General features: G+C 32.1%; 1 protein-coding gene across 1 annotated transcript; it reads right to left on the minus strand.

The window, feature by feature from the left end:
* Nucleotides 1–1,018: 1,018 nt before the first annotated feature.
* LOC7463101 (GRAS family protein RAD1) lies at nt 1,019–2,891 on the minus strand. The gene has a single exon (XM_002322191.3). It carries the CDS (start codon nt 2,813–2,815, stop codon nt 1,244–1,246), a length of 1,572 nt encoding a protein of 523 aa, XP_002322227.1. The 5' UTR covers nt 2,816–2,891; the 3' UTR covers nt 1,019–1,243.
* Nucleotides 2,892–25,452: the final 22,561 nt, after the last annotated feature.

Below are 25,452 nucleotides of genomic sequence, written 5' to 3' on the forward strand. Positions count from 1 at the left end.
AAAGGCCGCTGGTGTTAGTTTATAAAGGCGCCTGAGTTTTGGTTGGTGACTATAGAGTTGTAGGAGCTTATTGCCCTTTTTTTAGAGCTCTTTTTCCAAAGAAAACAAGGAAAAAAAATCCATAAGTAAATATTTGGATCTGGAAGTAATCTAAGAATTGGATTGCCGTATCAATTTATGGTATTATAATGCTTTCAGGAGGTGAAGATAATTACGATGTTGTTTGGCCATTGTTGCAAATCATTTTGATAATAGAGAAAGAACTTAAAATTATTCTAAAAATAAGTTGGAACAAGAAGAACAAGAATATAGGAGAAAAAGCAAAGAAAAAAAATGGTTATTCCTAAATGGGCCATGTGTGGCGAGGTTGGAAAACCTAACATGATGAGATGACTTTTTACGAGACTGGATTGAGGTTTTTGATGGTGGAGAACGGCGGCCGGGATCATTGAAAAACCTGCAAACAAGACTCCCTAGTGAGATTGAAGACCCTTCGATGACCAATAACCTTAGAAACTAATTAAGGGATAAATGTCTTTGATCGATGTTGATAAGTCACCATTAGTAGTTTCTGAATAATTACCATTGTATGCGAGGTTTCTTAGATGAAAGGGGTAGGCATCTCCTCTGGGGCTTGTGAGGGGGAGCCGGGAGCTTATGGTTGTTTAAAAAGGGTGATAAGGAAGGTCATCATAGTAGTTTATTAGGATATTTTTTGCTTTTTTTTTTTTTTTCATTTTTGTACTTGGTGATGTATGAATACTTGTTGCTAAATAAAAAGCTTTTTTTTTAATGATATATGATATTTCTCATAAATGTTGCGCTTTGATTCATTATATATTTAATCTTTTCGAGATTCCATGTTCTTAGTAGGCCCCATATAGAATCACCAGGAGAATTATTCATGCCTGAAGCAGCTAGATCTTCTACCGTACAAATATCAGAATTAAAGAATCAAGGAATATTGATATGTACAATTTTAATACAACAGAATACAGATATGCACACCAAACGAACAATACAATTTCTTTATTTCATCTGTGCAGTCACCTGAACAGTTTCAAATTCAAACTGAAAATCATCTGTACTTATTTTCAGTGCAAGGTCTGTGCTTGCACATTACTGATGATAGACATTACTACGTACATGGACATGTCGTAGGAGATCAAACACACCATGCGATTACACAGCAACCAATTATGGCCTCATGAAACCTCGACCAATTTATTCAAGAACTGCAAATTTATTGGCTGCTATTTATTAAGCATTTCCAGCAAGAAGCTGCAATTATAGGCTTCGATTTCCAGCCAAGAACCAAGCACCCTTTCTCTTCAACAACTGTGTATCCATCACAAACCTTATTCTTCACCAGCCATTGCTTTGCCTGAGCCATCATCTTAATGGGGGCAGCCTGAAATCCTGCACGGCTCATCCTCCTGCGCCACTGATACACCCTCTCATGCCGCTCTACCCTTGCTGGCCCCTCACAGCTCACAATGTTCTTTATCTCCTCTGCGAAATAAAACTGCTCCATCTTGGCTCTCCTGGTGTCGTATTTGGGCAGCATGGCGTCCAAGGAGTCAAAAATCGCGGAATAGTAATGCAGTGCCTCCATGAATCTTCCTAGAAAAAATGGACCGTTGTGGCTTGAATCTTGTTCAACTAGAACAAGAACCTTTGGTGAGAGCTCATGAACAATCTGCAGGACAGAATTCAGAGCTCCCCTACTTTCTTTAACCACGCAATGGAGTTGAAGAATGCTGTTGACTACTAGAACTTCACCTTCATTGATTTTGATGTCTTCAGGCCTTAAGTTTTCCAAGTTGCTTTCCACAGCTGAGAACTCTAAATTGATTCCCATGTCTTTTGCATATTCCTTGAGTTCATCACCGATGATCCGGAATCTATCAACGCAAAGGCCAACACCAGTTATTCGAAGGCGGCTGGGTGCTTTTCCAGCACGTTCGGCGAGGCTTTCAATAAGCCGGCGCCATTGGTGACCGTGTGATAATCCAAGTGTCATTCCTAGGTCCACCACATGAACAAAACTCTCTCCCTCAAAGGCTTCCAAAATAGCATTATTGGCAACAAAGTGACCGAACCGAATATGTGGGCAAATTTCATAAACAAGGCGTAAAGCTTCTTCCTTCTTATCCGAGGCAATGTCCATTATGTTCATCGTGGGAACAAAACCAACCGCCCCTAGTGGTTGAACCAGAGAGAGCCTGTCGGTAAGGCCTTGGACGAAGCAAGAAGCCACACGTTGGAAAGAAGAGCCAAATACCAAAGCATTAGATCGGAGCTCAGATAACAAGGCTGAGGCATGTGACTTGTCACGACATGCCACAGCTTCAGCACAAGCAATTAGAAGCTGAACAAGTCTCATTCCATCAGCATTCCCTTCTTCTTCATTTCCACCTTCATCAGCATTGATCATCGCTTCTGATGCTGCCTCCTCGACAGCCTCAGCTGCAAGATATCTTTGCGTATAAGTCCATATGTGATCTCTGAAATGAAGCTTAGGGATGCTATTCAAGATATTAGTGCTAATGCTGCGGCAAATGCTGCTTCCACCACTATAAAGGCTGCTATTATTACTTCTTATGGATTCAACCAGACTCGAGGATCGTCTCATCCTCTTAGCATCTCTGGTGTCATCCGAAAAAGGAAGGATCCATGAAACGGCATTGCTATCAAATGTTGGCAAATAAGGGGGGCGCGGGTAGCAAGCCATAGCTGAAAGACTGAGATCAAGGCCACTCGTTTCACTTACGTTTTCATCATTGAACTCCCCTGACAAGAAACTATGAGCCATCTCTCTCTCTCCCCCCTCACACACACACACGCGCGCGGGCGCACAAAATTCTTCTCTGTTTCTATAGATATATCACTAATGCCCTGAAAGAACCTTCACCAAGCAAAGGCATGATATAAAGCAGAGGTAGCGGCTACGCTATCGATCGATATCCTTGTCGAGAATCACTAGGCCAATGCATATTAATTTCATATGAAACCAAGCAAGTAAAAACAAATTTATTAATCTGTCCGCATTAAATGTCTGCCTGATCTGTGGCATAAGATAAATGCAAACGCATAGAGCAATCGTTGCCCATTACTTTCTCCAAGATTTTTGGACCAGCTCAGGTGGCCACTTTATTTATTCCTAATTCTAACTATTGACAAATATGAAAACGGCCATGTACGTCTTCGGATTCAAGCCGAAAATTAATCCCAACAAAAATATTTGAAAAAAAAAAACAAAATATAACCATCTTGAAAGAATAATAATTTCCTCAATTCCGGATCGGAGAAAACTTCCTTATATACCCACTAGTATCATGCCCTTCTACTTATATCTTGATAAATCTTTCCTTTTTTTCTCTAATACTTTGCTTTAATTCGGTATACATGTGACCATAGTTATAAAATATAGGTCACGGGTCACCCGTTAAGCGCGTAAATTTAAAATTACTTTGTTTTAAGTTTTTTTTTAAAATAATTAAAATAATATTATTTTAGAATTTTAAAATAAAATATGTTTCATATAGGTTTTAATCAAGTTGTAGTTTTCGAATAAATTTTAATTACTAATCAACTCTCAATTAATTTAACATAAATCTAATCCAAGCAAGAACTTAAATTAACAAATTAATAGATTGACGACAGACCAAACAAGGTCTAATGACACTATAACCTATATTCTATGACAGGAGAGAATTTCCTCCGGAGGAAATTATTGTTCATTCTATATCATAATCTATATATAACTTTGATATCATTCATATTATTTGATACTTCACTGCTATATATGTACTTGAAAAAAAAAACCACCTGGGACTTTAGGACTCAAGGCCTGAGTTGAGTGCGTGTGGCTTAAACTCAGAACTTATTTACCTAGGTCTCTCTTGTCTGAAAACCTTGATGCTCTATACGTCAATTTTTAACTCTTCAATTTTTCACTATATAAGTCAGAAGAAGAAGGTCACGTAATTCTTCAACATGAGATGAATGGTTTTTACGTACATAAAACATGCCTACTAAGAATTTTTTTAGATTATTTTTTTTTCACCCATAATTTATTTTAATCAAGTTAATATTTTAAAAATAATTTTCATTTTTAATTTAACCAATTAACTATAATTTTAAAAATAATTTTTTAAAAAAAACTTTAAATTCAATGTGGAATGATTCGCCGGCTCATATGATCGAGAACATCCATAAAGTGCAAATCGGATTAATGTGAACACACATGATCCAGATGGCATGGAGTAGTTCCAGTAGAGGATTAAGAATACATACACCATATACAAATAAAATAGGTATATGCCATCCTAACTCTAATGCATGGATCATTCAAAGTTACAAGACTCATTTTTTATGGTTTTTCCGGCTTTGCTAGCATATTCTGAAACTTAGCAATATCAGAGTAACAAGAAATTATAGAGACATTCATGCCACTGTCGCACAGACTTTGTCAACGTCACTGTCTCTGTCATGATCCTGCATTGGACAGCGGGGATGCTCCTCGGAATATAATTTGTCTGTCCGATTTTCATTATAGAAATTAAGAAGGTTCCTTTTTGTAGCCGCATATGCTGTGTGTGAAATACAGGACACGAAAGAAGAGACAACGGGCATAACTAGTTAAACGTATCAATAAAGAAGTGAGGAACCTCCTTGTGCCTTGGACAAGGACGGGGGAACACAGCTGTGAAAGCAATTGCTAGAGTGGCGAGGTCACATTTCGAGTTCGACATTACCTATAAACTATGTTGTGGGAAACATTGTACGTAGTTTTCTAATAAAATATTTAAACTAGAATTAACATACTACCTTTACAATTGTTTTAATGAATTTTATAAAAAAAATTGACTTTTGGTCCTTTGGTTTCAAATCTCACAAGCACGTTTTTAAACTCAAGTTATTAGCTGTATAACATCTCATATTAATTTATAGTTTAGTAATAAAGGCAGAACCAAGATGAATTACTTCAGCAATCTCCATGCCAAGAATAAGATAAATATTTTGAATGAATTTTTTTTTATTTTTTTTTTATCAAATTCCACCACCCAAATGATAAAAGAGTTCTTAGGATTCTGGCGGCATTCTTTTAACTTAAGGGAAGATGAAAGTTTTGATACCAGTTAATTTGGACCTTTCAATGAACTAAATAAGATAAAATATTTTTAATCTTAACGTGATTTTCAGACAGGACACATCATTCTTGATCATAGCTTATGTGAAAAATCTCCATTTCAATTTGAGCTCGTACATATATATCTTTCATTTTTTTTTTATTCGAGGAAACCCTACCTCCCGGAAAGAGCATATTTTATGGGCCCAGGTGAGTGAGTAAAACCCCGGCTGTTCTAGGCTCTTACAAGAAATACATGCCCTGACTCGAACTCAAGACCTGCTGTACAGATCTCAAACTTTTTATCATCACGCTAGACACCTTGAGGACCAAAACATATATATCGCTTTCATGCAAAAGAAATACGAACCTTGTGATGGTCTCTCTCGAACAAGAACTTGGTATAATTCTTCAATGATAGAGATATATATTAAGCTAATCTTCTCATCTCTCTTTTCTAGGATAATGAAAGGGCTACAGTTTTGTTTGATCCGAGGATAAATACCATACCGCCACCTTAAAGTATGCAAATTGCGAAGAGAGATTTGACTCTATTATGAGCAACAAGCCATTAATATTGGAAATGGACACACACTCCAACAGCTCAAATTCAAAAGGGATACAAGATATATATAGAAGACATGCAGATTATATTCTTTGATCACAACAAGGAAAGATGAGAAAATTGACCTCATCCATTCCCATTATAATTAGATATAGAAGAAGGTGTTTATTAAATGGATCAAGGAATAATCAAGTTTGATTTGAGACAATGACCACAATAACTTTTTCTGCGACCCAAGGGTAGTTTCTGTTTTTTATTCTTAAAAAAAAAAAAAAAACTTAAGCAATGTTGGAAAAGTATTGTGCATATATATACCATGATTTATTATAGATTTTAACAGTGAAATTATACTTTTTTCCTTCATTAAAAAATCAAATGAACTGGCCTTAATTAAGAGATGAATGAATCTTTTCACGTAAATAAAAATGTCAAATTGAAATAAATTTTTATTTGAAAAAATCATTTCAGCAGAAATTTAGAGAAAAAAGGATGTTTCAATGGAAAGAAGGTTTCTCTATTTCTTTTAACATTAACGTGAATATACAACATATTATTCTGTACGAGTACAAGTTCCTTAATTTGGATAAATTGAATTGCCTAATTCTTAGTTGATTTGTTTCCATAATCAGCCAACGTTTCTTTCTGTTTCTGGTTTCTATCATAACCTTCCTTGCTGCTGCTGTTGATTTGTTTTCATAATAAGCCAACGTCTCTTTCTGTTTGTGTTTTGTTACCATGAGAGTTGGTTTGTTTTCATGTTGCTGGTCTTGATCTAATTCTAATCAGCCAACTTCTCTTTCTGTTTCTGTCATGTCCTCCATCGTAACCTTCTTTACTGTTGCAGTTGATGAGAGTTGATTTGTTTCCATGTTGCTGGCTTACTGCTGCAATTGATTTGTTTCCATGAGCATCTTTCTGATTACCATTAATAATTTCAACAACTTGAGAAATTAACATGGAATTTTCAACTAATTTTTTTAAATAAAAATATCAAGAACTAGTTTTAACAATTTCTTGTCAAATGATGCCATTTTATCAACATTCATATCAACTATATGTGTAACTGTTGTATTATCAATTTGATATTACGAAATTAGATTTTTCTTCATTTTATATGGTTATTTCAATAAAATATTATTAAACTTGATTCTTTTTTAGTTTATTGCATATCATTAAAAAAATAAGAAAAAAAAAGTAATAATGTGATTAGATAATTTATTCATTCTAGAGATATGAAATGAATTTTATAAATATTATGATAAAATTTAAATTTGTAATTGTAAATATAAAGAACATATAAAATTCAAAGCAATTTAAAATAAGAAAATAAAATGTTCTTATAATAATAATCATGCCAGTCAAAGGATCATGTTACAGTCCATTAACTGAAAATGCACCGGAGTTTTGTTTTCATGTCCCTTTTGAAGAAGAAAAGAATGTTTTTATTATTCATTTTCCAATGATTTTCAAGTGACTCTTATTTATAGAGTTTGCTGTTACATTAATTATTTGTAGATAAGAACCATTCAACAACAGAAATATGCATAATCTATGAAATGCAGTTGCTGATGACAGATGATCGATCTAACATCAACCTCAGGCTGTCGAGTAGCTAGCTAGGTACTGTCATTAGCTTGTGTGTTCGACATTTATGTTGAGAAATGGACAACTCAGCAGCATGTGTGCTGTTCATTTGATGAGATACGATGAAGGGCAACCTTTTTGGCAAGAACTTGCTCTCGTATAAAATGAAAATACACCTTGACGTGTTTTGTGCGAGCATGAAAGACTGGATTCAAAGCCAAGGAAATAGAGATTGAGGAGTAGCCATTGAAACTTTCATATTTGTGAGGAGGAGTAACCTTCAGTTGCTACTTGGGCAAGTGCAAGGTACTCTGCCTATATGGAGCTATGAGCAACTATATCTTCTGTTTTTTTACACTTCAAATAACTGGAATCGAACCAATAAAAACACAATAACCACTTACAGGACTTCGATCAAGAGGATCAGTACCTTCCCAGTATGAATCACTGTAGGCAATGATGGTGAGTGGCCTGGGAGAAAATGCTAAACCGTGAGACATTATGCCTTTGATTTAATGTAAAATACGTACGTTTGACATCCAAGGTGGATCATCTTGGACAGTCCTTCTGTTTGGTTTGGTAGAGCAAGGTGGTGGAGTTGGATTGCAATCTTACATTTTTGCCCATACCAATAAGTCATGAGCATATCTATACTGATGAAGAATGAGACTATCTCCATCTTTTTGCACCTGGATTGTACCCAAAATATAATTCAAAGAGCCAAGATCTTTAATGCAAAACTTTTATCCAAGAGTACTGATAAGAGAAAAGGCGTACTGGGAGTTAGTTCCAGTAATAATGATATCATCTACGTATTCCAGAATATATATGAGGTGGCCATTGTCTCTCTGATTAAATATAGAAGAATCTCTGTTGTGCTCATTTTGAATTGAAGATGATGGAGAAACTGTGAAAAACAAGAGTACTACCATGGCCTTGATATGCTTGTTCGAGCCCATAAAGAGAGATATTTGAAGCTTTGTAAACATAGTGAGATTTGGATGGAACATCATAACCTGCAGGTGGTTGAGTCAACATGGCCATGGAGAAAATCATTTGAGACATCTAATTGATAAATGTTCCATTTATGATGATGTGCAAGCACTCGAAGCATACCAATGAAAGCATGCTTAGCAACTGGGATGAAGGTTTCATGAAAATCCAAGAGACCGTTGCAGATCATTTACCCCAACTAGCTAGTAACCGAGACCGTTGCAGGCATGCGTGTAATATATAAATAGAACATGATAAATAAAAAAATATGGACCTCCATTTATTAGAGGTACGTCTCAGTGGAAATTGGTACGAAGAATTGAAAATTAAATCTCTACCAAACATGGAAGTGGATATGAAATTTGGAGTGTAACCCTTCAACAATCCCAGCATCCTATCCCCCGACTCAAGTGTTGTACAAACCAAAATAATAATTTATACTCTATTGAAACAAAATTTCATTTGTTTGAAATAAGAAGAAAAAAATATATTTCTTCAATCTAAAATCTATTTTTTTATTTATTTAGCAAAAACATATTTTTAAATTACGAGCACTATTTTCTAAACAAAAACACATCATGATATTAAAAATAAATTTTAAAAAAATATATTAAAATAAAGTCATGGTATTCCGTATATGATTGAAGATAAAAAAAAATTGATAAATATGATAAAATTATATTAAAAAAAATTTAAGAGTTTTTTTGAAAAATAAATTTTATTTCAATGGAATATTAGTGAGCTTTTTCTCATGTTAGGCATGTAATAGTTGGAAGAAAAAAATGTTAACATTATCATAAAAACCTTTGATATTATTTGAGAAATTTGACAAAATTTAATAATAATTCAAATTTAATGTTTCAAAAAAATTCTAGTGCATTTAAATGTATATAAAAAAAAATATACAAATGGGCCACGACTTAGTGCCTGACCCAATAGATAGAGGGCCACACATGTTCGGGCCTACAAGGCTAGGCCCACGCCGGTGGCCCTTTTTTTCTTTCTTTTTTAAAAGATGAACGACATGTCGTCTATTTTTTTTTTTTGAAAGAAAAATTAGATGACGTGTCATTTGTTTGCCCAAATTCTAACCAACAGAGAGGTATCTAAAAAATCGAGGTAGGGTTTTTTGGCTTCAAAAACCTATTTTTAACCTATTTTGATCAAAAATATCAAATAAACATCCTTAGCATGCACTTCAATAAATTAATATCTCAACTCAAAACCCCTTTAAATTGGTCTAAAAATACAAAATCACACTGAGAAAAAAATTCTCTCTCTATCTCAATCTACTTTTTTCAAGTAAGATGAAAGTCTAAAAACACCACAATGAGATTTCTTTTGTCGAATGAAACTTGTTGATGCTTAGATTGACCTTTTTAATTACTAGAATATAGCCAACCAGCGACTTTCTTTCTTTTTCGTTATTTTTCGATGAGTTTTTCTCTTCTCTCTTAGACTTAGGGACTGAAAAACAAAAATAAAATGTTGGACCAAAATTAAAATTACAAAAACTAAATGGACTATAAAGAAAGAAAGAAAAAAGTACGTGGACTAAAAAAAATATTTCACGTGAATTTAAGATTTGTCATGCAATTTCTTTTTCTTTTATATATTAGTCCTTTTTTGTTGAATTTTTTCCTTCCCTAACGATTCATAAAAAAACTGATCATTAAATTAAAAAAAAAAGAATGCAATTGAAAAGAAAAAATATTTATAAGTACTGTAAATTTTTACAGTAAAAGAACTAGGCATTTTATTATGTTTTGTAATTGTAATGTGATATTGAGATTTTTGTGAAGACATGAAATTGTGCAAATCAAATATTTCGAATAATATTTGTTTTTAGGTTGAACAATAATATTTATTTTCTTGAGCAAAAATTATGGTCTTTACTTTTTAACACAGGCCACTCAAAAGAATTCATTTTTTTATTATTTTACTTTTGTTATCTTGCTTACAAGTGGAAGATACGCATTCTTTTGCAGTTAAATCACCATTTACGCTTTGTTTGGTAGTAAGAAATTTGTTTCTTTGGAAACACTTTTCTCACTTTCCGATTGTTTGATAACTCCTGGAAAATAAGTCAATGAAAAGAGTTGTTCAGTCAAAGAAAAATATAAGGTTTAAGAGAGAAAAGTGTTCTTCCAAGCTCAATTTTACGCCCAAATAGAGGTTTGTAAAATTTAAAATTAAAATTAAAATTAAAATTTTTTTAGATAAACTGATGTTAAAAATAAATTTTAAAAAAATATTATTATAATATATTTCTGAGTAAAAATTATTTTAAAAAGTAATCGCTATTACATTTCTAAAAACTCATTTAAACCTTTTTTTAAAATAAATCTATTTTATAATTTATGATGTTGTTGTTATTATTTTTATTATTATTTATGTTTACATATTGCTAGTTTAAACTATTTTGAAGTTTCTTGTTCAGTGAAAAATCTTTTTTAATTCCATGCTACTTCTCACTCTCATTTTTATTTTTTTATTTCTCCACATATTTAACTTTCAATATGAATTATAAAACAAACTAAAATAATTTCATTTTAATTATGAATATTACATTTATATTTTAATTTCGAGGTATGGAAAACACTTTTCGCTTTTCATGTCACAGGTCAATTTTTATAATTAATTCTTTAATGTACATCAAATACAAGTATTATGAAATATTTTTCAACTTGTTTTTTATTGCACAACCAACTACGATAAAGTAATTCGTTTTTTCAAATTTTATTTTCTAATGAATAAATGAGTCCCGTGAATGAAGTTAATAATTTAGAAATTCTATTATTTTAAAAAATCTAATAACTAAAAAATATTATTTTCTAGCTTATTTACATTACACAACCAAACATTAAAATATGATTTTTCATCTCATTTTTCACTTATAATTAAACATCTAAAAATAAATTATTTTAAAAAAAATCATTTTCCTTGAAATTTGGAATTCATTTTTCAGCAAACAAGCAAAACAAAATCTTTAATTTTGGTGGGGCAATATAAATCAATAAACTCTCCATAATTAGCCAGCCTTCGTTTTCTTTTCTCATGGAATTTTTTTCTTCTTTTCCCATTTCTAAAACAAAATAATTAAAATCTCAACTTACTCTAGAAACCGAAAGATCTTTTATATATATATAAAAAAAAACTGTAGTTGAAATGAAAATGGGCCTCACTGTCTGAAAATATAACCGATCCTGCTCCTGTGTTCTCTTTTTTATCCTTTGTTCTTGTTGTTGGCTTTAGAAATCTTTGGGCGTTACTCTGTACCATTACCTTCATTAATGGTTCATATGTTATGAAATATTTAACATAAACCTTTTATTTTCTAGTTTACTTCTTCGTACCAAAGAGGGAATGATGATGGCAACGAAGTCCAGTATGGAAGACAGAAATTAACAGAAAAAAAGCTTCATAAAATGCATGTTCTAGGAAATATTTAAATCCCAAGAAAATTAAGCAACAAGAAGAGAGTCTGGGGGGTAGAATTAAAGGTGATTTTGAGACTAGAGAGTGAATAGAGATCTAGAGAGCTTCACCAGTCTAGCTATATATATATATATATATATATATATGTATCTAGCTAGCTCTCTTTCGCAGTCAATACGAGGGAGAGCAGGCAATGCAAGCAAGCAAGAGAATAGCTGAGGAAGCACCATCTTCTTCAAGACTGGAGCTGCTTCTTTTGAACTTGCAAGTTTTTCCTTTGTTGCATTGAATCTGCTTCTTCATATGCTGTTGGTGCTGATTGTATTGTTGATAGTTGTAATTCTCCCTCCCCTTGTTCTGTTGTTCTTGTGGTTGCTGCTGCCTCTTCTTCATGACTCGACTTCTTTGCTTACGATCTTCTTCTTCTCAGACCTTGATAGAGGAAACTCAGTTGTCACTACGACTAACAAGTTGTAGAAGAGAGTGAGAGAAAGAAGTCTGTGCAAGGGGAACAGGCACGCATGCCCTCAGTTTATAGCCCATAGCTATACCAATATGCCCTTGATTTCCTTCCATAATCACCTTATAGGACTAATATTTGTGGGACCTTGGGAGCTGGGATCTCCAGGTCCCACGCCCACCCCCACATGTTTTAGAAAGAAAGAAATTTTATACTCCCTGAACATGTGTTTTGTATATCCGGTGAGATAAATTGCATGGTGGGGTTGTGGCCTTTTGTGTTTCTTTTTCTTTCTTTTTTTTCTTTTTTTTTTTTTGCCACAAATGCTGTCTAGCTAGAATACATGATATACATGCATGTACTTTATAATCAATCCAATGTTACAAAGGACGGTCCAACATCAAATTAATGATCTTCTACTGTATCTAAGTCAACACCTTTAGTTCTATTATAGTTATCAATTAAAAATAATCAATTGCTTGAAGCAAAATTAAATAGCAAGTCTTGCTTTGAATTACTTGAAATCTCCCATTTAATAAAAATGATAAGTATGAAGATAATTAGTAATTAGCTAGTAATTCAGGTGGAGATGAAGGGAGTAAAATACTCTAAAATTGATGGGTAATAAACTCAAATTTAACAAGTTTGAAAACTTTAAAGATTCAAAAACTCATGGTCTCAAGCAACATTCATGGACCTAATGTCATGGGCATGATCAAGGAAAGAGCTCAGCTTTCTTGGGCACGACCAAGGAAAAAGTTTATCTCCCTTAAGCTCAGCTATATTTTATATCATATTCTTCTTCCACCTCTATGTGTATACAAAAATCTCTCAATGACCTATTATTTTTCATTGTATTAATGTAATTCAACCCTTTCTCTCCACTAAAGGACAAGACTTATGGGCTATAAATATCTCGTGAATCTTTTAAGCTCCAAGTTCATAATCTTTTTATTCTTAATATTTTTATCATACATATTTTAAGAGTCTATCTCTCTAAAATATCATTGCACTCTCTCTCTAAAAAGATACTTATTTAAGCATCTGACAGTCCCTAAATCTATAAATAAAGACCTTTTATAGGTATCAGCCACTAAGCACCAGGTACAAGCTACTAGGCACCAGGTACAAGCTACTAGTCATTTTAGCTAAGGAAAATGAATCAGATTGTTATAGCCAAGAGATTAACCGATTATCCAACACATAAATCTTGCTCTTAAGCTACTTGTATATTTTGGGACATCATTAGTGGTGTCGTCTATAAAAAAACTGATCAAAAAGTCATTGGTTTCTTCCTAAAACTTGTTTTTGGGATTTTCAAGTTATTCCATTACACATAACTAAAACTCACCTAGGCCAGGATGCGAGACAAGTCTACTTGTTATTGTAGACAATCATACCCAACTAGATCTTCAACAACTCATTAGTCAAGTGTGACTCTTTACTCAGATCGTGTTGGCAACCTGAGGGCAAAATTAGACCTTGTCACCCTAACAAGTCTTAACACTTTCAGTAACACAAAATGCTTTAGTGTCACAGCCATCGGCCGCACCAGGCACTCATAGACAATTACACTACATAGAGTAGACTAGGCAGAATGACATTTATAAAAGTCCCTCAAAGGGCCACTCACACCATTATAATACCCATGTACAGAGCCAGTACTTCGAACGTATTCCCCCTAACTATTGTGGGATGGACACCAATTACCGTAACCGTCGTTCCATGTCAAACTCTATGAGCTCCTAAGAGCCTAACAGATAAGAGAATGTATGTACATGAGCATACCTAGGAGAATGTTTATATCTTTTATTAGTGGAGGGGTTTTCCCTTGTCCAAATAATTATTGAACGCTCGACTCTTTAAGGACTATATTTCTATAAAAATGAGTCTGGACAACTATAATGGCTTGGTCGACCCGAGAAAACATGTATAGAATGTGCGCAATAGCTTAAAATTGGTCATCCAAAACAGTGAATCAGTATGCAAAATACTTCATACAACCTTCATAAGGCTGCGCGTGCTTGGTATAACAACTTGGAACCAGACTCTATTGAAGGACTCAGAGATCTCTACATTAAGCTGGCGGTGCATTTCAGTACAAGCATACCTATCAATAAAAGCTCTACGGAGCTATTTGGTGTTACCCAGCAAGAGGATGAGTTTACACGGGCATATTTAAAAAGGTTCAATGAGGAGATGCTCAAGGTGGAAGAGTTGCTTGAGCAAGTAGCCTTAGAGGCCTTGATAAGAGGGGTAAGGGAACATTTCTTCTAGAAAAAACTTTATATCTTATTGGACAAAAACTTGCTCAAGGTAAAGCAAGTCATAGAAAATCACATACAGGTGGAAAAGGTCAGTTTGCTACGACATAAGCCTTCTTGTTTTTACAAAGATAACCAACATAAAAGACCTTTCAAATGAAATAATAAAAGCTCAAGGAAGAGCCATGAGGGACCAACCTATAGGCATTTGGTGTATCCTAAAAATTCATTACTCCCTTGAATCAAAATAAAATCACTCATATAGGATTGGTATGAGGTCTTCCTAGTGCAATAACACCACTCTCAAATGAATGGACTTGATCTTCCTAAGGCAATAGCCCTACAACTCTCTAAGAGATTAGTATGTAGTCTCCCTAGAGCAATAGCTTTGCAATTCTCCAAGAGACTAGTATGAGGTCTTCATAGGGAAATAGCTTCACAACCCTTCAAGAGAAAGGATTTGGTCTCCTCAATACAATAACATCACTTTTCAATGGATGGACTTGGTTTTCCTAGTGCAATAACATCATTCTTCAAGGGATGGACTTGGTTTTTCTAGTGCAATGACACCACTTTCCAAGGAACCCACAGCCACGTAGAGATTTTTAAGTACAAACTCCACCCTATATGGGTTTCCTTCGGTCACTTAGAAATTTTCTAAGAATAGGCACACCCTTATTGAGTTCTTCCAACCACTTAGAAATTCTCTAAATATAGGCTCACCCTCGTTGGGTTCCCTCAAGCCACTTGAAAATTTTCTAAGTATAGGCTCCACCCTCCACGGGTTCCCCCCGGCCTCTTAGAAACATTTTCTAAGTATAGGCTCACCCTTCATAGGTTTCTTCACCTATTAAAAAACTTTTCTAAGTATTGGTTCCTCCTTGTTTTCTCTTTACATACTTAGAAATTCTTTTTCAACCATGGTGCACACCCCTACACACGAACTCGCTTGTGTGTTACCTATGGTTTCAACCCCTCTTTTTTTTACAAAGAAAATTGATAAACTCGTCGTACAAGGTATTTTTACAAGTCTTTGCGTATAAATATTATAAAGACTTGGGATGCTACTGACAAACTCAAATTTAACAAGCCTAAGAACTTGAAGATCCAAAAACTCACAGTCTCACGCAACGTGCCTAGACCTAATGTCATGGGAACGGCCAAGGGAAGAGCTTAGTTTCCTTGAGTTCAACTACATTTTATATCCTACTCTCCCTGCATCTCTAGATATATAAAAAATCTTTCAGTGGCCTATCATTTTTCCATCGCATTAATGTAATTCAGCCCCTCCTCTCCGCTAAAGAACAATACTTATAGGCTATAAATACCCCATAAATCCTTCAAGCTTTAGGTTCATGATTTCTTCATTCTTAATATTTTTAGCATATATATTCTCAGAGTCTATATCTCTAAAATATATTTACACTTTCTTTATCTAAAAAGATACTTACTTAAGTATCTAATAGTCTCAAATCTATATAAAAAAGATTTTTTTCAAGTACTAACCATCGATCATTTTGACCTACTAGTTACAAGCTACTAGTCATCTTGGCTGGGGGGAAATAGATCAGATTCTTAAAATTAAAATTAACCAATTATCAAATACATAAGCATTGCTTTTAAGTTATTTGGATATTTTGGGATATCATCAATAGGATATAGAGTTTATAATTCGGATCAAGAATTTGATAGAGCAAATGAGTTAAATTGGACTTAGCAATCATTAGAAGAAATGAACCTATAAATATGCATTGAGCAGAATAAGATATATAGTCGTCTAAAAAGGTCAAGTTCTACAAGCATTTTCATGATTCATTTCCAAATTATCATAGTACTAATAATTAGTTTAGCATGTATTATTGCCATTGTAAAACAAGCTCGTATTATGATCGTTCCAGCTGGAAGTGTTCGCAATTTGGCGCATTGGATTCTCTTCGAATGCCCAATGATCATCATCTACTACATGATTAGTAGGGCAATGATTGTCCTTAGCTGGTATGGAATTTAAAGAATTAGTACATGGATTAGAAGTTGGCTCTTAATTAGAACATGCATTAAAAATATATAAAAAAAAAGACATATCCGAGTAACTAGCTAATCATAGATCACACAGAGACAATGTCTTAGAATTGGATTTGTACGCTAAAAGAGAACAGCATTAATCAAATTATGTATACCCATGAAGATGAAAGCAGTGCTTGTAACTGTGTACATGAGAGGTCTGAGTGTAGTATTAGCAACTCTAAGCCCCAGGTCTCAAGCCATTGGAGCTGACCCGTATTGCAGTTTGTCGTCACTTCTGAGAGAAAGGAGTCTGCATGTGCAAAGCCATGTGATCATGTGTTAATGTTCTTGTCCTAGCTAGACCAGCCCTTTTTCACAGGGCCCAGAGGTTTCTTTTTCCCTGCTCTTCCGCTCACTCATTGTTGTTCTATAATCACAGTTATAGTACTATAGTTTAAGTTTCAATCTTACTTGGCGTTTACTCTCGTTGGCTCTTAACTGAGTTACACGACCAATGCTAATTCTTGGTCGCAAACATCTAGGTTCAGACAATTTTTTACATGGTGCATGAACTATACTTTGTAACTTGCCACTGGCGAATGTACATGGAATGAAAATGGGATTGTGTAGCAGTCCCACGATTGCATGTCTCGGCATTAATTCAGTCCCTGCAGGCATAGAAAGAAAATGGCAATCTAGCAAAACACTTCTTTTTGTTGATTTGTTTGACTCAAAGCACGGAAATCAATTGATTTGTTAAGGGTGAATGTTCAGTTTTCCATATTGTCACACTGCCCCCAAGCCAGCCTTCTAACTAGTTTTAGAGGCTAACTAGTTTTTGAAGGTGTGTGGTATTTTTGCAAAGTTTTTTTTTGTTTAAAAATATATTAAAATAATATTTTTTTTATTTTTTAAAAATTATTTTAAATATAAACACATCAAAACAATTAAAATATACATTAAAATATTTTTTAAAAAAAAATAAAATATTATTTGAAATGCAATTTCTCGATTAAATATGTTTAATCATGCAAACTGGACTCAGGTAATGATCACTTTTCACATGGGGATGGTTCACATCACCCTGCTTAGAGGAAGCTGTCTTTTAACTTGTTCATTGTAGAAATAATTAAGAACTAGGTATAGCATGGGGGATGATCTCATGTAGTTAATTAATTAGCATGCTTGAAATTAACAGGCAGTGCATTATTGTAGCTCTTTTGAACATCATCAACTCATCAAGGGACCAAGCTTCGAAACTGTATTTGTTGTGATTGAATCAAACAAACAATTAATGGATTGATGGAGGTTGAAGCAAGGAGCCCATAATTCTAAACATGGCAGCGGCAAAATGTGATGTTCGCCAGAGCTCGTTTGGGAACGCGGCTGCAGCTGTGTTTCCAAAAAAATTGAATTTTTTTTTTTTGTTAAAATTTAATATGATTGGTATGTTTTGGATCGTTTTGATGTGCTAATGTCAAAAATAATTTTTAAAAAATAAAAAAACATCATTGGCATGTATTTTGGCACAAAAAGTTATTTGAAAAGCATCCGCAACCACACTATCAAACACGCTCGAACAAGTCATTTTCGTTGGTTTGAGCACGGCAGCTCCTCTGACAACTCCATTGATCTTATCTTTTGTGTTTTTTTAATATCTTAAACTAATAAAAGAGATTTTATAATATAATTTATATTATTTTTTAATATAGTTTTATAATTAAAAAAAATTAAATTTAAAATTTACACTTGATTTTTTATCAAATAAATAGAAATAATAAGATTCAAACTCGTAATTATTTGATCATCAAAATTATTAAAAAATTATCTAAATTTAATAACTTAGATTATTAAATAAAATCTCAAAATATAATTTATAGTATTTTATATACCGTCGCTAATCTAATCTCTTGTAGGACACACAGATACACTTGGCCACTTGGGCTAGCAATATATGCTGCAAACTGGATTTTTGTCGTCCTCTCTGCATACCGTGGACTAACGAGAAAATAAGTGGTCTATGTATGTAGTGGTAGTATTTAAGTGGTGATTGTGTTTATGGATTGGGCTCGGGATAGATGTTGGGGCAGCCATTTTGAGCTTTTGATGGAGGATGCTCCTACTCCTCCTAGTTTCCTTGGGCTGTTTTGCTGGTATATATAATTAGTGAAAGGTTCGGCTCATCTCAACGTCGCGCATTGCCAGCCCTTCTCCTTCGGGAATTAAATGGAAAGAATAAGGTAAACAAAATGCCACCAAGTTTTTTTTTATTAATAAATCAGAAATTAAAAGTAATAATAAAAATAATTATAATTAAAATTAAATCTGAAAAAGAGTAAAGATTTAGAAGAAATTTAGGATTGTAGCATGTAGTGATGCTATTCATAAAGAAAAAACACTTCCTCTGCACAAAAATAATTTTAAATATAATATGCTTCATTCTCTAAGTACAATAATCCATTAGAATTTATGGATATAACAACAAAGTTTTGAACCTTTTAATCATTATTTTCGTTAACTTGAGATAATAAAATACATAAAAAAATATATAGTGAAACTTAAGAAAAATATATTAAAAAAAAAACTTTAAATATGTGTAGAGATATAAGTAAAATAAAAAAGTTTTTTTAAAAAAAAAATTTTCTTATGATAAGAATTATATACTTACCATCCTAAATCCCCATACATGCATGCATGGATATCCAACAAAGGTATTAGTTATGAATAGGGGTGATCATTTTCGGTTCGCTTCGGTTTTTATCAAAAAAATAACCAAACCGAATTTAAAAAAAAACTGAAACCGAACCGAAACCGGTTCAAACCGACTGGTTTCGGTTTGGTTTTTTTAGATAAAAACCGGTTCAAACTGGTTGGCTTGGTTTGGCTCGGTTTTTTCCTGTTTGACTTGGGTTTTTTCGGTTTGGGTTCGGTTCGGTTTTTTCAGTTTCAGGCTTATAAAACCGAAACCGAACCGAACCGGTCGGTTTTTTAAAATTTTACTCGGTTTAATCTGGTTTTTTTCACGATTTGGTTTTTTCGGTTATTTTTTTCTGATTTTCTCGGTTTAATCGGTTTTTTGGTTTTTTTGTCCACCCCTGGTTACGAAATATTCATAATATTGATATTTTTTCCTCTTTATTATAAATTAATTTTGGCATTGTGTTAGACTATCGAACCATTGGACATGGGTATTTGGAAATTGCAAGAGTGAGATAATCCAAATAGGACCATTTTTTGTAAGAGGGAAAAATCAGTTTACGTCTGAAAAAAAAAATCTATGTTAGCCAAACATTTCTAAGAAATGCAAATGAGAGAAATCTAACATTTTTTAGTGATTTTTTTTTTTACTTAATAGCCTCTATTTATCATTTTTAAGTGGACTAATACAACCTTGCTTTTACCAATAATAATGGATTTTAATGAATTTAATAAATTACCAAAATTATTAATAATTAATGTACATTATGTAATTCGTTGGTAGATTTATCTTGCCAATTGTAGTTTTAATTTTTTTATAAAGTTGTATTTACTATTGAATCTTATAGACTTTAAGTTATAAAGGAATAGTAGTACATTTGTTAATTAAATCTCTTATGAATTCTCTGCATAAATAAAATAAAATAAAACATATTACTTAGACTTATATCATATTTATTTTTGTGTTTCAAAAACAAACATGGTATAGGTACATTATGATTTATAACTTCTCAATGATGATTAATACATCTTGAAGTTGCGTTAAACATGGAATTACAATGACGGGATTGTATAGTCTTAGGTGATTATTTATTACATGTGACTAAAGTCTTTTCAGAGACTAATTTAACTTTGAAACTAACTTGCTATACCCAAAAGACAACCTTGAAAAGCTGACACCAAATCCTTAGTTGTGTTCACACTTAAAAATATTAAGAGAATGAAGGTTTTTGTATTTTTTTAATATTATTAAATCAAATGATCTTCAAACTTGTTAACCCCATTTCTTACTTGATTTAAATTTTAAATTAAATTATGTAGGAGTTAATTCAAAATAAATCATTCAATTTAATAAGTTCAAAAATAATTTAAATAATCAGTAAAAATATAATATATATATACACACATATGCACGCGCGCATAATTAATGATAAAATTATTCCTTGTTTCTTATGCACAAGTAAGTGCTGTGGGTGAGAGTTGTACCTAATTTGTCAATACATCAAAATTTGAACTACGTTATTCTAACACCAATATTTGAGTTTGACATGATCTTATCACTTGTTTGTCAACTACGATAAATAAGACAAGCATCTTAGATCTTTTACCATGTTGTCACTCTTCCTCGTAGATGAGATATTTTTTGCACTATTTATCTTGAACTATGGGCTCCATAGACTTCCATAATTTATCTTGAACTATGGGCTACATTGACTTCCATAATTCAAAATTACTTTGTTTTTATTAGAGATTAGTGAATTTACATATTAGTTTTAGCAATATATTATTATAGCTATAAAACCCAGCTGAATATTAATTCAGGATAAAGCCCGAATTTAAAAGAATCAATCCGATTGACTTTTTCTTTTTCTTTTTTTTATGGAAAAATGATCATAAAAACTAGAACCCAATTTCAAATCCATCTTCACCACTTGATCAAACTCCAAAATCAGAGAGGCAAAGAAACTCGAACCCATCTTCCTTTTGAATGACCTATATCACTATCACCATCTTCTCCCTTCTTTTTATTTTTATTGACAACTCTATAATCTTCAAGTGTGATTTTAAAAGCAAAATCAATACGAATCATTGGTATGATTTTAGAAACAAATGGGCAACCAATTTAACTACTTCAAGTGTGAAATCGAAGGAGAATTACAAGTAATTAAGAAAAGGATCGCTATTTACCTGCAAGCTACAATGAGCTTTCACTAATTAAGCTATAATTTATTTTTGAAACAGCGTCAACAATCGAATGATTGAGAGTAGAGGAAGTGAGACTTTGACAGTGTAAACGGCGCTAACACAAAAGGGGATGAGATGGAAGAAGAAATGAAGAATAGGGGAAGAAGGGGAAATACGGCTTTGTATCCCTCTCACAAAAGTTTTGTTTATTAAAAACAAGCAGCCAAGTCTCACTCGGATTTCAAGTTAATCCGGTAAGTTATTCGAGTTTGATGAAGTCAATTACAATTCTAATTTTATTTTTTATTTTGAAAAACCCGATTAAAGTCTCAAGTTAATCGGGTTTCAAATTAACCCATTAGGCTGAGCTAAATTAATTAAATTAATAATGTGTAAAGGGCATAATAGTCAATCAAGATTTTTTAAGAATTCATATTTTTATATATAGCTATGGATTTAGGATTTAATATGATTAATAATATAAAAATGGCTCTGTTTTTAAGCATTCATATTTTTAAGAATTTTATTTTTAAGAATCACCTCGAGTTTATTTGGTGGTCATCCAAGATATTTTTAAAATCATTTTGTTAAGATTTTTACAACAATACTAAGTGTATTGAAAACAGAGCTCTGATATGTCTTTAGAGACCTATTATTTCTTTTAAATTTTTTTCTTTTTTTTTCTCTCTCATGCCATGTCAAAACTCAAATTTAAACCTATTATAAGTGTGTTTGGAATTGTGGTAGCGAAGTGCTTTTCGTTTAGAAACGCATCAAAGTAATATATTTTTTTTTATTTTTTAAAAAATTATTTTTGATATCAGCATATCAAAACAATTTAAAAAAATAAAAAAATAACAAAAAAAATTTCAAAATTTGAGGGAACGCGGTTTGCACCGCGTTCCCAAACAAACTCTTCACCTAAAAATATCATAAAAACCTCAATAACTTCATTTACAAACTAAATACCCTATAAAGCAGCCTCAAAACTAATATATATACAAACTTTGTAGTTTCAGTTTGCTTTTTTTTGCATGATTAATGGTAGGCTCAAATCATCTTCATCAAATTTTTATTTTTAATATAAATTCATTATACTAAAATTGATCTTTTTTATTATCAAAATGTGTTCAGCAAAATCTTTCACTCAACCCTTTTTTTTTGTGACTTTCTCCTCTCCTTCTTGGACATTCAAAATATAAAATATGATAAAAATAAAATTTTAAATCAAAATTAAAAAAATAATAAACTTCAAGAGTGAAATTTAACTTTTCCAGGACTAATGAACAGTTTAAAAGATATTATGATGCCCTATAGTAATTCATAGTGAAATAAAGAGAATGACAAAAGTGGGCATAAAAATAAAAGAGATACCTCTTCTAGTTTTTTTTTTAATTGAATGCTTAAAAAATGACTGGGAAATATCAAATTTAGACCCAAAAAATTGGTTAAGTGAATTTTGTAGGGATAACATTTTTCTTTATCTATACTGATTCATCGTCAAACACGCATTCAATAAATGAATTCTTAAAATATAATTTATAAAATATTATATATTTGAATAATTACTAAATACGTTTTAATAAAATATTGAAAAAGAAAAATAGGAAATAAAGAGAAGAAACTTGAATAAAAAAATACATCACAAAAATCATATGTACAATGATAGGTGTTTCCGTAAATTAAAAAAAAAGGAATTTATACCTAGTTTAAGAATTTAGACATTATATTTTTACCAGTCATTTAATTTATCTTTAAATACATCAAGTTAAATAGATTATATCGAGTCAACCTCATAAAATCTAGGTTTTGTTTAACTAAAAATTATATTAAAATCTCTTATATATTTACATTAAAAAAATTGACTGATAATAGAATAACGCAAAACAATTATCTAATGGCGAGTTAAAACATGAACGTAAAAATTCATTATGGATTTGACAAATCACCTAACAAATGTATATACTCAATTTTATTTTTTCCAAATATCAACTTGTGAATCAATTAAAATCAGTTTATTAACAATTTAATGAACACTAGGAGGAAATGTGAGAAGAGAATATCAGCTTGATGGCCAAAAAAATTAGTTATGCGAGTCTTATAGTAATATTGTTCTACTGTATTCTTAAATCAATTAATAAGGAAACTAAGCCATTCTCAAACAAGCAAAAAAGAAATGAGTTCTTAAAATGGATATTAAATTATTATTTTTTCCTGAAATGGACTATGAGGTCAAAAACATTTATGTGTGTGAAGGTCAATAACAGAGCATGTGCATGTAACCAAAAGGAAAATTTGCTCAATAAAACAGGACATACGATTTTGTGTCTTTTAATGACGTCATAAAATCATATGATGACCGTAATAATAACATTTATTAACAACAGAAATTCGGTTGTGGCCATTGGCTGTTCCACCCCCCACATGACCGTCCTGTTTCTCTAAAGGGACTCTTAGGTGCGATCCACGGAAAGTCATTCATCTTGGTGAACAAAACACGTCGTTTTGGTGGTTGTGTGAAGTGTCACCAGCACACCAACCAAAATCAGAATGGCTACAAAGACTGGTTTTTGTTGGTTGTGAGTTGGGATATATCTGTTTGTTCACATGTTTCTCGGTCGCTATCCTAAACTTGTCTGGCTGTAAATAACTTTTTTAAAAAAAAAAATATGCAAATGAATGTTAGGTGGTGATTCATGCACCAAATTTATGTGACAATCAAAGTAGATTTTAGTGATAAAGAAGCATAAATAGGAAACCATGAAGTAGTTGGGGGGAGGGATCGCCATACCACCTCCATTTTGAGGGAAGCCTTGTTGTTTGGTAATACATCACCCGTAGCCACACATATCACCGTTTGGTTAAGAAAAAAAAAGTGATTTATGATGGTAGAACCCATCAATTTTTCAGTTGTGCCGCAGGTTTTGTAAAAGCAGCATTTTGCTGCTTCTCGTAGGGGAAAACCACTGAACAGTGGAGCATGGCTCAATTGTTGCACTGTTCATTAAAGTGAACAGTTTTTTTTCTTGAAAAACCAGTGCAGTTAATTGATTTTACTCGCATTGTTCACGTGTACGTGAACAACAATTTTTTTTTATTTTTTTTAAATTAGTTTAAGGTGAATTAAATTTACTCGTACTGTAATCTCAATTTTATTCCTGATAATATTTTATCTAATTTTTTTGCAAGCTCAAAAAATCATGGAAACTGTAGTTTTTGTCGGATATATTTCATACGTAATGGAATTGTAGATAGTTTAATGGAACAATAAAAAATATTTTATATAAAGTATTATTTATTTCATGATGTAATAACAATAGTTAAATCTACAATATTTAAATTAAAAACCATCAATATTAATATATATTTTTAAAAATTATTTTATAACCTCAATTTCAAAAGCATTATTAACCAAACACATAAAACTACTTTTTGTTCAACCTCAATTTCAACCACAGTTTTAACCAAACATATATTTTTTCAAACCAACCTCAACTAAAAGTACTTTTTATAAAATAACTTTTTTCAAACCACAACCGCAATACCAAACACACAGTTGTGGTTGCTTTTCAAAGTGTTTTTCACTAAAAAATGTGTCAAAATAATAATTTTTTATTTTTTTAAAACCATTTTTGATATTAGCGTATCAAAATGATCTAAAAATACAAAAAAATATTAATTTAAAGTAAATAAAAAATTAAAAAAATTTCAAATTTTTTCAAAAGCGTTTTTGAAACGCAAAAACAAACAGAGAAGACTGTTTTAAATTAATTTTTGAGATTGTAGTTACACCGACTTTTCATGAAATTTTGAATATTTTTTTAAAATTAATTTTATATATTTTTAGATTGATTTAATATTTTAATATAAAAAAATAAAAAATATTATTTTAATATATTTTCAAAATAAAAAATAATTTTAACTATATTATCAACATCCAATACGTCCACGAGTTCCTAGGTGCCCAAAACTATGAATTATGGGTCCATAAAAGTACGTGGTATCTTGTGCTGGATTGAGTGGCATGTACTTACTTCTATTTCACCATTCAATCCATTCAAATTTCAATGATATGTTCTTTTCTAAGGTAAAGATAAATCCAAAATGTAGAGGAGTTTTGTGAACAAAC

This window comes from Populus trichocarpa, chromosome 15 (genome assembly GCF_000002775.5).
Source record: "Populus trichocarpa isolate Nisqually-1 chromosome 15, P.trichocarpa_v4.1, whole genome shotgun sequence".
NCBI lineage: Eukaryota > Viridiplantae > Streptophyta > Magnoliopsida > Malpighiales > Salicaceae > Populus > Populus trichocarpa.

Excerpts from the sequence above, each read along its gene's own strand:
- LOC7463101 (XM_002322191.3), bottom strand. The coding sequence starts at position 2,815 with ATGGCTCATAGTTTCTTGTCAGGGGAGTTCAATGATGAAAACGTAAGT.